At 56.2% G+C, this 12,812-nt stretch overlaps 1 protein-coding gene and 1 long non-coding RNA gene across 8 annotated transcripts in view; one reads left to right on the top strand and one right to left on the bottom strand.

Annotated features, from left to right (window-relative positions):
• Positions 1-7,647: 7,647 nt before the first annotated feature.
• On the bottom strand, positions 7,648-9,660 carry LOC133282610 (uncharacterized). 2 transcript variants are annotated; one of them, XR_009747668.1, is made up of 3 exons: positions 9,465-9,660; positions 8,379-8,551; positions 7,648-7,771 (listed from the first exon to the last, which is right to left on the bottom strand). It is a non-coding gene; the product is annotated as an uncharacterized LOC133282610 (long non-coding RNA). The 2 variants fall into 2 exon arrangements; XR_009747667.1 differs by lacking the exon at positions 9,465-9,660 and adding an exon at positions 8,896-9,086.
• Positions 9,661-9,760: 100 nt separating this feature from the next.
• The window catches only part of EBF3 (EBF transcription factor 3), a 121,296-nt gene continuing 118,244 nt past the window's right edge, over positions 9,761-12,812 (top strand). For 4 of the 6 annotated variants that reach the window (XM_061478678.1, XM_061478679.1, XM_061478680.1 and 1 more), the window contains exons 1-5: positions 9,828-9,966; positions 10,141-10,735; positions 10,943-11,099; positions 11,476-11,539; positions 12,143-12,198. In XM_061478678.1, the coding sequence (XP_061334662.1) occupies positions 10,602-10,735; positions 10,943-11,099; positions 11,476-11,539; positions 12,143-12,198 (411 nt within the window). In that variant the 5' untranslated portion in view covers positions 9,828-9,966; positions 10,141-10,601. Of the gene's footprint in view, positions 9,967-10,140; positions 10,736-10,942; positions 11,100-11,475; positions 11,540-12,142; positions 12,199-12,812 lie in introns of all 6 variants that reach the window. The other 2 variants (XM_061478677.1, XR_009747666.1) reach the window with 2 other exon arrangements.

Genomic DNA, 12,812 nt, shown 5'->3' on the forward strand with positions numbered 1-12,812 from the left:
GCTCCTGCTTTGGCTTTCTGGCTGCAAAGCACAGTGCCTGATCCACTATGACTCAGAGCTTCGCATGCTATAGCAGGGACAGGGATGAGGTGTTAAAGGCTCTGCCTATCCAAGTCCCAACATAAACCGTTGCAGGGATGCTGGGCAGAGAGCAGGAACAGGAGCAAGGAGAAGGAATGATCTGTGGGATTGCCAAGCACATCACCTCTAAATCAGCTTTTGGTGGGCGCAGGTGGGATAGGAACTTGCTCAAAGGGGTCGAAACCCTTGTCTTTAAGGTCCCTTCCAACTTTAACCATTCCCTGATTCTATGATTACTTGGAAACGTTCGCAGTATTTTCCCCTTGTAAATTCTCCTTCACATCGAATCCCAGCCTGGTTTGAGTCAAAGGGACCTTAAACCTCATCCAGCTCCAGGCCCTGCCACAGCCAGGGACACCTTCCACTAGAGCAGCTTGCTCCAAACCCCGTCCAGCCCGGCCTTGAACACTGCCAGGGATGGGGCAGCCACATACTTCATGTACAGCTCATGATGAGAGCTGAGGGAACCAACTAAGATACAGGTTTGGGAAAAGCTGCTTTATATTTATGATTCACATCCTCTGCTAGGACAAGAGCACAGTAAGTGCACGTAATTGAAGCAGATAACTCCAACTTACTCTGCCTGCAAGTGTATTGCCAGGCACATACATCTTGATTAGGCCGTTTGCCTTTTAAAAAGGAAGCGTTCTTGGATCGTGGTGCCTGAGATCATTTCCAGCAGCGTCTGCTCATGGAACGCTCCGCTCGCGGTGTTTGAATTCAGTTATTCTCTTTGCTGCTGTTTGTTTGGGGTTTTTTCTGACGCTCCCGTTTTCCTCCCTCCTCCCGGCTGTCTCCATCAGCAGGTCGCAGCACTTTTTGCACTAGCAAACAGGCCCGGAGGCAAGCATTCCCTGTCGCTGCTGGCTCTTGTTTGAATTCCTGATGCGGAGGGAGAGGCGGCTGCCTCACAGGGCTCCCTGCCCGCTGGGGAGGTAGCTGTGGTCCTGGCTGGTGTGGTCCCCTATGAACGCTGCTGCCACAGCTCCTCTTGAACCGCTGGCCGCACAGTAGGTGACCTCCCACCCCACAACCCTGCTTCCCCATGGTCCCGAGCCAGGGGACTGGAGCCTGTGCACAAAGACAGTTCCTTAAGGAAGGGGCCACTGCTCCAGTCAATGTCCTCTTACATCCCTGACACTTCCCACTACAGTATTTAACCTCCAGCGCTGTGTGCTGTTGATTCAAAAGGCTGGAGCAGAACCCAGCCTTCTTCTCCAAAGAGCACAGCGGGCATGTGGAAAACACATGATGTTTTTACATTATAAAAAGTGGATTGGGGATGCTCCTTGAAACAGAAGGGTGGCACAATCAATATCACAGAATCCCAGCCTGGTTTGTGTTGGAAAGGGCCTTAAAGCTCCTCCAGCTCCAACCCCTGCCACAGGCAGGGACCCCTTCCACTGGAGCAGCTTGCTCCAAGCCCCTGTGTCCAACCTGGCCTTGAACACTGCCAGGGATGGGGCAGCCACAGCTTCTCTGGGCACCCTGTGCCAGCGCCTCAGCACCCTCACAGGGAAGAGCTTCTGCCTAAGAGCTCATCTCAGTCTCCCCTCTGGCAGGTTAAAGCCATTCCCCTTGCCCTGTCCCTACATCCCTTGTCCCAAGCCCCTCTCCAGGTTTCCTGCAGCCCATTCAGGCACTGGAGCTGCTCTCAGGTCTCCCCTTCAGGAGCCTTCTCTTCTCCAGGCTGCCCCAGCCCAGCTCTCTCAGCCTGACTCCAGAGCAGAGCTGCTCCAGCCCTCGCAGCATCTCGATGGCCTCCTCTGCACTTGCTCAAGCAGGTCCACATCCCTTCTGTGCTGGATGTCTCACGATGCTGACTTCACAAAACCCACAAAGACCTTTTCCTTCTCTCCAGACAGGAGCACTTCTAAAAACGTGTGTGTTTTTCACAGCTTTTCATCTGTGTTTTCTCACAGCATCAGCTCTGAACCTATCCCTGAAATGAGCCCCCATGAACTGAGCTTTACGAACCCATGCAATCGGTGTACCGGAAAACGATTAATGTCCCACTCCTGGTACGTTACTCCTGGGAGAATTCCTGAGGCCAGTCAGGGTTTCCAACTGGATCACCAGATCCAGGTCCTCTCTCCATGAAACACCTTCCACTGGACTCCAAGCTGAAGCACCTCCACTGACCAGACCTGCAATGGGGACACACCAGGGCACTGGAGAGCAGGACAAGCGTTGTATTGTCTTCTCTATATCTAACGCCACATTTAAACACCTCCAGAACATCTGGACAGCTGTTTCCCAAGCCATCACCCTGGTGCAAGCAGCAGCAGGGCTTGTCCATGGGTAAACACAGCAGAAGCAACCCTGTGTGAGGTCCCAGTGTTCCATACAAGGAAGGTGGACCAGGGTAGTGTTGGCCACAGCCACCATCCCCATACCCACTCCAGATACAGGTCCGATGCTCTCAAATCCCTGGGGATGGGCTCTTCTGTTGATGTGGAATTAAAGTGAATTAAAACCCAACTGGAAAGTAGCTGCTGTCAGGACCTAATGCTGAATATTACTTGAATTAATAACCAGGGTCAGCACTGATAGACTTATTTCTTTATAGAAACGGAGCTCCATTCCCAAACTGTGCCTTCACTTCACTGCAGGAACCTGCCTGACTTGGCAACTGCTACTTTCTTCCTAAATACCTTCACATCTTGTAAACTTAAATCACTTACAAAGACGTCTCATCACCAGAGAGCATCCCTGTAGCACCGAGCTTGCTTATCGCAGCGGTTGTCCCCTCCTGGAGGATTTACCAGCGCTGCAGGAGTTCTGGACTGGGCTGGCAGAGGGAGGAAGGGAAGAGCAGGAATAACCCAAACACGGTTTATCCCGGGTTCTTTGTGCGCTGCCCCGCCACACAAGCTTCCAGATCCGATGTCCGAGGAGCGGGGAAGTTCTTGGAAGCTCCATCCCGGGAGCGGGGAGCGTTGGATGTGAACTCCAACAGTCCGGTACTTTCGAAACACGCGGTTTCTGCCCCGCATCGGCCGGAGGCGAGGGGGGGCTGCGGCCCCGCCGGACAAACTGTTGCGTTCCGAGAGTCGCTCACCCGCCGATCCGCGGCAGCGCAACCGGCCGCGGGGCTTCCCCCCCCCCCCCCCATTGCTTCAGCTCCCCTCCGGGGTTTTCGGGGTGTCCCATCGGGGGAGGGGGGGGGGGTGTCGGGTTCCCCCCCCTCCTCCTCCCGCCTCCCTCCCGCACAGCGCGGAGGGGGGGGGGGGGGGGGCGCTTGCGCACTGCTGCGCGCCGCGCAGCGCAGAGCCTCGGCGAGGCTGCGCAGCGGGTAAGTGGTGTCTGAAAGCGCGCAGGGCACACGCACACCCCGCCGCCTTCCCCCTCCCCCCCTTTCCCCCCCCTTCCCCCCCCCCCCCCCCCGTCCTCAATAAACGCTCCCCTTTTCCCACGGAAAACCTCTCCCCGGCTTCATTAGCCGCGCAAGGTAAGCGCCCGCGTCCGCGGGGGGGGTGGGGGGGTGGTGGCGCGGAAGGAGCGCGGGCGGGTGGCGGAGCGCCCGCTTACCTGGGACGAGCCGTGCGCGCCGCACCGCGCGTCTGCGCGCCCCGCTGAGCACCCCGCACGGCTCCTACCTCGCAGTTCCTTGCCGACGGCGGGCAGGTAGCGCGGCGGGCGCTGCTCTACGCGGCGCTGCGCGGGGTCTCGGCGGCTATTCCCTCGGCAGAGCATGGAAGGGGAAGAGCCGGGCTTGTGCCGGAGCCGGCGCTGCGAGGTGCCCGGGCTGGAAGGCAGGAAGCAATTAAAACTCCTCCTTTCGGATTAACAACCAAAAATTGATCGATCTGTCAGGAATAGTGCTGATTTATGAAAGGTGCTTATTTCCTTGGTATGGGGAATTTTATGTTCTCTAGGTGAAACTGAGTTCACCCAGCTCCGGAGTAGATTGATGTTTTAATAAAAATAAATAAAGGGGGGGGGGGGGGGAAAGCTCCCCGGGTCTTTGGGGACATCAACTCTCAAATCGCGGAGTTAGACTAACAAATCAAACCGCATTATCTCCCCGTTTCACCTCTTGCGTTTCCCCCCCCCCCCTTGAACCTCACGCCTCCAAACCGCATCTTTTGTCACCCGCAAAGTTTCCACGCGGCGTTCGAAAGTTCAAGGGGCGAGAAGCCCGGTGCTCCCCCGCGGGCGGTGCGCGGCCACCCGCGCAGTGTCCTGTAGATGGCACACGGCACCCGCGCAGAGCCGGGGACCCGCCGAGGGAACCATCCGAGCCCGCACTTGTTGTTCACCGGGATCACGGCGCGTTCCTCCGCCGGGCGCTCGGGAATTCAGTGGGAATTCTAAGGCGCGGGGTGAGCCCAAACAGCTCCAGCGCGGAATTTCCGCGCTTTGGAAGCGTTGGGCGGCCGCCGGTCTTTGCAATGTAAATAGCGGCGGGACAAATTGCTTATTAATAGTCTGGAAGGGGAGGCTGCGTCCTTCTTTCTTGTGTTCTTTGGCTGGTTTTATTTCGGCACGGCCCCCAGCTATGCCCAGGGCAGCTTCGCCGTCCGGCAGCTTTTCATTTCAATATCCTAAAGGAAATGCAAATGCAACGCGCCGCGGCCTTTTGGAAAGGGGGGAGAATGTATGGAAAAGTTAAATTAGCAACAGCTTTAAGTGCCTGCATTAGCATGGAAAACATACAGATGTGGAGCGAGGGAACCGCCGGCCCCGCCGGCCGCGGGGTGCTCAGAGCGGGGTCCCCCCCCGGTGAGGCTCGGCCGTGATTTGCGCCCGCTCCCACGGTCGAAAGGCCGCTTGCAGGGAAACGGCGGGGCAAGAGGGGGGTGTTCTGTGTGTGTCCCACCCGGAGGGAGGCGAACTCCGGGTGCCCCCCTCCCGCAGCACCGTGCCCGGAACCCCCCGCTGCCCTCCGCGGCCCTTGGTACAGCGGGAAGTTCCGCTCCGCGGTGCGGCGGCGGACCCCGTTCCGCGGTTCTCCGAGGTTCTCCGCCCCAGCTCCGGGGGTTTCCCCCCTTGTGCTGGCCGAGGATGCGAGCGGATCCCTGCAGGGCAGCGCCTCGGCCCCTGAAAGAGTTAAGGTGGATTTTATTCAGCGGAGGTCTTGTCAGGATGTAATCTGCATTTTCTAACTACGGCGTAATAAAAAGTGAGAAGTTTGGAGACACCTTTCTTGATTATACCTTTGGCGATACTTTAGGTTTTACATTTAATTTGCATTTTGTTCTTAGTGAATATTGAAGTCTTGAGTGGAGGATTGAATTTTATTAGGACATCTGGACTGACAATATCAAATCAGACACCGACGTCCCAAAGCATGCTAAAATTTCAGAGTTAATTAGAACGAAGTGTGTTTAATTAAAGCCAATTATAATATCTGAAATTATCTGATCGATCCTTGTTTGTTCAGTTGGACTCAGTTTATATTGTTCTTGCTGCACCATAGGACCCGTCCGGCCGTCAACTCCCCGGCTGCCCGCCCGCGCCCATTCCGCGCCTCACCGCGGGGCGGCCCGGGGCCGGTGGGGACCAGAGGCTTCCCCAGGTCCCTCCTCACGGGGCCAGGGGAGAGGGGAAGGGGCGGTCGAGGCAGCGGCCTCCCGGAGCCCCTTCGGGAGCGCAGCCCCGGGCCGCGCCGTCGGACAAGTGGGAGCCGGGTGCGGGGCCGCTGGGGGTTCTCCGTGCCGAGGGAAGGCTCTTGCCGGGGCTGGATGCGGGTCCGGGAACGTTTTAGCCTTTTTTTCCCCTATATATATATATATATATGTGTGTGTGTGTGTGTATATATATATATATACACATATGTTTTAAAAGAGTACCAATTCTTGATTTAACAATATCGGGGCACCGGACGGTGAAATCCCGCCCGCAGCAGCGCAGGACCAATCTCCCGTTTGAGCAAAACACCCCTGCACCGACGCGCAGTTTCTCTACTCCGAGGCGCCTGCACCACCTCGCCGCGCAGCCTGGCCGCGGGCCGCGCAGGGCAGCGCAAAATGCGCCTGCGGCCGACCTCGGGGCCTCAGGGCAGGGGAAGAGACACCCCCTTTCCACCCCCTCATCGCCCTGCTCCGCCCTCGAGGAGCCGCGGCGGGGCGCGGAGAGGGTGACCCGCCTGCTCTGCGCGGCCGCGGAGCTCCGCGGGGCGGGCAGTGTCCGTTCCGCACCGCTGTCCCCGTTCGTTTCCCTTCCCCGGGCCCGGGGTGCTCAGGAATTTGCCTTCGAGCACCGAACCGAGCCGGGGCTCAAGCACAGAAGGGCGGGCGGCGGGGGCCGGCGAGCGGGGCCGGAGCACACGGCGGGGGGGAACTCGCCCGCACACCGGGCCCGTTGCGGGGCCCTTCGCTAGCGCAGGAGGGTGGCCGCGAGCCCCGAAACCTCGTCGGCAGCGCCTGAACCCCGCCGAGGGCTCGGCCTCGGCACGGCCCCCGCTCCGCCGTGCGCGCAGGCTGCGCGCCCCCCGCGCAAATCAGGGTCAGGCCTTCCATGGCTTTGCGTCTCTGCGGTAATGACCGCCCTCCCCCGTGGGTTTAACCCGCCTGCGGCCAAACCCCACCGGACAGCGCGGCCGCGGTCCTGAGCATCGCTGCACTGAAAATCCCCGAAAATACCGATTTCTGTCCGCTCCGCAGCGCGGACGGTGGGAACCTGGCAGGGAGGGTTGGTCCGGTCCAACCGGACACCAGTGACCCCCCCCGGGACCGAGTGCGGCGGCAGTGCCGGTGTCTCTAAACGATAAAACTGGGCTATGAACCTCCGCGGGCTTGCGCAGCGGGCAGCGGAGGCTGGCGGAGGGCAGGGCCGGGCCTTGCCCTGCGCAACTTTCCGCTAGGAAAGTTTGTGCTGCGGGAACCGCTCCTGGGGTTGAGGGGTGTGCGGGGCAAGGGAAACCCCGACCAGCGGCCCATGTGGATCGGTTAATGCGGGATGGAAGTTCTGCGGTTTAAGGGTGAAATGGGAAATTAGAGGAATAAATAATAATAATTATTATTATTATTATTACGCTAATAGTCTCGGGGGCTGTTATAAAATAATAAATAAAATAATAAAGTTTAGGAGACTCCCACGGCAGCGAGGGGACGAGGAGATCCGTTTAAATCTGCCCAGCGTGTCATTAGGTGTCATTGCGCGGCATGGAGGGAGGAAGGGGGAGGCGTGATTTACCGCGGGCGCGGAGGTCCCGCGGCCCGGGGGATAGTGTGTGTGTGGGGGGGGGGGGTAATGTCGCGGAGGGGGGGGGACGGGGACGGGACAGCTGGGCTGCGGCCATCTGAGCGGCCTGGCCGCGACATCTGGGAGCCCAGTGGCGTGTGGCACGCGAGTCGCTTGATGTCGCTATTTAAATGCAAATTTGCGGGGGGATCACTGGAGCCTCACCCCGTAAATTCACACAAAAGGGAGACTTGGAGGAGGAGGAGGAGGAGGAGGGAGGAGAAGGGAGGAGGAGGAGGCCCCGGCTCTGCTGTGTGTGTGTCCCCCCCCTCACCACCACCTCCGCCCGCCCGGCGCCGGCCCCGCTCCCGCCGGCTCCCGCGTAAGGTGCCGCGGCGGCGGCCGGGCCCCCTCGGAGCGCTCCGCGGCGGCCGCTTCCCGCTGTTGCGTCCGCACCGGGCCCTGCTCCGCTCTCAGCCCCAGAAAAGGCGTTGGGGGGGGGCGGTTTTCCCTGCGGGACGGCCGGCGCGGAGAGATGCGGAAGGGGTGCGGAGCGGGCGGGCTGCCGGGAGCCAGGCGCGGAGTGACAGAAAGAAAAAAGGGGGGGGGGGGGGGGAGAAAAAACCCCCTAAAGTTGGTGAATGATAAAGACCGTATTTTCCACGCTTTGGGTGCAGGACCAGATGATGTAGAAAATGAGCTGCAATAGATTCAGCCTCTGAGCCTGTTGTGAAGAGCAGCTGATTCCCCCGTCCCCGGCCAGATGGCTTCTGAACACAGATTTGCATTCATTTTCGCTTAATATCGTCCAAAATAGCGGGGCAGCTGCATTTGTTGTCAAAAAGGTTTAAAACTCCCTTTCTTTCTGGGGCAGGATCGTTACCTTATGTGATGGGCTTATGGAACTTTCCTTTTTTCACCACCCACCCACCCCCTTCTCTTATATTTTTTTCCCTCCTTAGTCAACAGTATCAGATTTAAAAGGATTTGTTTTAAAACCTCCTAATTTGGTAATCAGATTTAAATCGCCTGGGCGCGTGTAATCTGAATTAAAGATACTGTAAATGATTTTAAGCATTCGTTAGCGGAGGGAAGCCCCGACTTCGGCACCGTTTTGGGGCTGTTGAGGGAAAATCTCTTCTCATTTCAACGTTTCGGGGCTGTTTTACCTCGGGTTTACGGGAGGCGGATGTTGCGCGGAGGGGTGCGCAGCGCCCGGCGGAGGTCCCGACATGTCTGCGCGCCTCCGAAAGCGTTGTGCGGGAACTTTGGTCTGCTCGTTCCTGCGCGGTGGAGGTGTTTGGGGCTGGAATCCGCAATCCTGGACCTCCAAAGCGGCGGGCTGGTTGTGAACAGGCGGAATTTGCTTTTAATTTATCACGACTAGTTTCCATACACTTTGATTTAAGGTTATTAACATTCTATAGACAGTGGCATCTTTAATATGTGGCGATCGCTTCTAAAGACTAATCTCATTACCCTCAAATAGTCATAAAATATGATTTTATTATACTTACGTATTTAATTAGACGGCCAGCAATGTAATGGATTTTGAGATCGGGTAGAGCAACAGCTTTGATAATTCACTTATCTTTGGCAATAGTCATTAACCCCCAACACCAGCAAAATAGATTGCTTTCTAACACATCTTTTTCCCTTTTTTTTTCCTTCCTTTCTCCTCCTTACCCCTTGGAGAAGGGATCGGGGGGTCTCCTCCTGGCACGGAGTTGGGCTTTCCAGGGCTTCATTACAACGGGAATGCACCGACCTTTGGCAGCTCCCAGATAATAATAATAATAATAGTAGTAGTAGTAATAATCATAATAAAATAAGAGAATAAAAGCAGGGATTGAGCCACGCTGGGTGGAAAAAGCGCATCACTCGAGGCGGATATAGAGCGATATATCTAGATATATAGATTAATATCTATAGATAAGTATTTAGATATATAGGTTTCTATAGATATGTATTTAGATATAGATAGAGATATATATGTACATATATCTATATATATAGATAGGTAGGTAGATAGGTAGGTAGATAAATATATACACATATATCTAGATGTATAGGTAGATAGATAGATAGACATATAGATATATAGGCATATAAATATATAGATATATTACATATATGGACAAGGCAGACTTATAGCTGTGCTATACCCGCACGAAGACTTCACCCACCCGTATCCACGTGCGTGGATATATATATGTAATAAATATATATATATTTATGTGTGTATATGTCTATACCTGCCCGTGAGGGGGTGCTGCGCGCCTCGCACCCTTTGTGTGTGCCCCCCAAAACTCAACTCCTCTGTCCCAGACACCCTTCCAGGGGGGTCACCTCTCCCTGCACATGGAGGGTGTGGGGGTCACTGATGGTCCAGGGCTTTGAAGAGGAGAACTGGGACACCGACAGCGCGCTCCCGACCGGACCCGGGTCGTCCCCCCCCAGCCCATTCAGGGATGTGGAAGGGGGGGGGGGACGACCCAAGTCCGGTCGGGAGCGCGCCGGCGCCCGCCTTCAAACCCCCCCTTTACTCCATATATGGCTCTAATCCCGCCCGCTGGCGACGTCATCAGTGACGCCACGTCTCCCGCGGCGGCGGGGGCCCGGCTCCCGGGGCAGGGCGCGCTCCTCGGGGAGGGAGGGCCGGGCTCTGCGCGCCTCCGTCCATTCCGCGTAGACGCCGCGGGCCCGCGCCCCTGTTCCTCCCGTGTGCCCGGGAACACCTCCGCGGTAATCAAGCGGGTGCGTTTTTTTCCGTGCCTCCCTCCCCGTTTATTTGTCTTTTGGAGCAGGAGCGCTTTGCCAGAAAGTGGTCGATTCAGCAGTGTCCTGAAGCGGTTTTTTTTTTTTTAAAAAAAAATTTATTCTTTTATTTTTTATTTATTTTTTTTTCCTCCTCTCCGCGCTTTTCCTTAGGATGCCACCACGTTGAGAGCGCGTCTGCAAACAACAACAACAACAACATTTATCCCGGTTTTCTCCCCCCCTCCCCCCAAACCACCACCCCGGTGTCAGCGGCTGCACTTACTTTTTTTCCCTTTTTTTTTTTTTTCCCCCTTTCCCCCCCCCCTTTTCTTTTTTTTTTGTGTTATTTTTCCGAACCCACCGCACTGGAACGCCGTCCAAGTCGCCGCACAGAAGTACTCAGTAAATTGTTTATGTCGTGCCAATACAGGACAGAGTGAAGAAGGAAGCAAGACTTGAACTGGGCTTTTCTCCTACTGCTCACAGGGAGTAAAGTCATCTCTTATACCCCCAAGTCGCCACGGAGAGAGAGAGAAAAATCAAGCAACAACCAACCCACCCCGTTTATCTGACATTTCCCTCCGTTTTAACCCCTTTTGGTTAGGAGCTGGGGTTTGCCCAAATTTGTTTTAATGTTTGGGATTCAGGAAAATATACCACGAGGCGGGACGACCATGAAGGAGGAGCCGCTGGGCAGCGGGATGAACCCGGTCCGCTCCTGGATGCACACCGCCGGGGTGGTGGACGCCAACACGGCCGCCCAAAGGTACGGCTGCCAACCCCTCTCCCGCCGCTTTTCTCCTCCCGTATTTCTCATCCCGGCCGTAAATTCCCCCCCTCAACCACCACCCCACCCCACCCCCGCCCGCCCCGTTAGCACTTACAGCCTCCCCGCTCCGCTCTCCGCGGGCGCGGAGCTTGCGCGCCCCTTCCCGCCGCTCTCACCCACGCCTTGTCTTGTTTTCTCCCGCAGCGGCGTGGGGCTGGCTCGGGCACATTTCGAGAAACAGCCGCCTTCCAATCTCAGAAAATCCAATTTTTTCCACTTCGTCTTAGCTCTGTACGACAGGCAGGGGCAGCCGGTGGAGATTGAGCGAACGGCTTTTGTGGACTTTGTGGAGAAAGAGAAAGTAAGTCCGCCTCTATCCCTATTTCTCCTTCAGTTTTCCCCCCTTCCGAAGCCTTTCAGCGCGGGTTAATTGATGCCTGTTCATTCCCGCTGCCCCCCCGGGTTATAGCGGCCGCTCCGAACAAACCCGGGTTCAGCAACTCCCCGGCTCGTTTTAACGCCGGGAAAACCCGGGTTTAAGCGTGACATATTCGCACCGAGCTCATGACATCATCACCGCTCCACCAAAAAAAGTGACCGTGGGCCGAATATTCTGCAACTCTCTTAATTCTGAGCCGCTTCAGGGATGAGAAAGCGAAATAAAACGCGCGGCAGGAGGAGGAGGAGGAGGGGGATATTTTTCCATGCTAAATGTAATTATTTATCGTTGCTTGCAGGAGCCAAACAATGAAAAAACTAACAATGGGATTCATTATAAACTTCAGTTATTGTATAGCAACGGTAAGTGGCCGCTGTCTCCGTTTCGAACGTCCGCAGCAAAGTCTCACTTTTCTTATCCGAGGCCTTTTGGATGTAAAGCTGTCGAGATTAAAATTGCACGCGGGTAAACACGGCGCTTTACCGCGGCACCGAAGGAAAACAAACCAGAACCGATCGATAAGTCGATGGTACTTCACATGATGAACCGGCCGGGCTTGGAGTGGGAAGGAAAAGGGGATCGATGGGGGAGCTCCCGCCGAGCCGCACTTTTCGGGGACTTCTTATTTTGATTTTTCGTCCCACTTTTGGGCCATGAATGGGAACGACGGGGCTGGGAAGAGCGGGCAGAGCAGGCAGAGCCCGAGCTCGGCCCGCTGGGGTTACGCGACCGCGGCCCCCTGCGCCTACCCCCTGCGCCCCGCAGCGAGCCTGGCCCGGGGGGTGCTCCAGAGGGCCTCCGGAGGGGCCGGAACGCGGTCACCGGCCCATCGCTGGCCTTTGGGGTCCTTATTAAATGTATTTGTAATTTAGACTAGAATAGCGCTTAATTCGGGGTGCCCCTGACCCTGCTGTGACTCGGGTGGGTGCTGCTGATCTCTGACGGCGTTTCTCTCCCCTCCTCAGGCGTCAGGACAGAGCAGGACCTCTACGTTCGCCTCATAGACTCCATGACCAAACAGGTGAGAAAGTTTCCGCTTCTCTTCCCTTCCTAAGTTTGTCGTTTCCCCTTGGCGAGGGGCGTGGGAAGCCGGTAACTTGCACCTACTTGTAACTGACCGGTGTAATTCCTCCTACACCTGGAGGGCATTACCCAAGCCAGAAAAGCTGTGTGCTTGCTACTCGAGGAAGCCTTGGCATCGTTTGGTAGTGTGTGTTTTCGGTAGTGTGGCGTTACAACGGCGTGTGAACAGATGTTGGGTAGAATTCATTTAGCGAGGGCGAGAGGGAAGGAAAAAAGGAGGAGAAAGAGAATCCCCAACAGCATTGTGGTGCTCAGGTTTATTTCTAAAAGCAGTTTCCTCCCCTCGCTGTGTAACTTTTGGGGTGATATTTCCCCGGGTGGACGAGGGGAGGGCGGCCGCCATGAGCCCCTTTTCCATGCTGTAGGACAGCGAAGGCGTTTATTTGGATTTAAAAGTGAAATGCACCGAGGTGAAAAGTCACCTTGTTCTCCTCTGGTCCACAGTCACCTCTCAGCCCCCCATCTCCATAATTCAAACTCCGTGCTCCAGGGGTCACCCGAACCCGTCCCTTTCCCTGGGATCAGCTCCTGTTCCTTCCTCAAACCTCTGTC

This window comes from Pezoporus flaviventris, unplaced genomic scaffold, assembly GCF_033815535.1.
Source record: "Pezoporus flaviventris isolate CSIRO_AGI_PZ_B2104156 unplaced genomic scaffold, CSIRO_AGI_Pfla_v1 ptg000129l, whole genome shotgun sequence".
NCBI classification, from domain to species: Eukaryota; Metazoa; Chordata; class Aves; order Psittaciformes; family Psittacidae; genus Pezoporus; species Pezoporus flaviventris.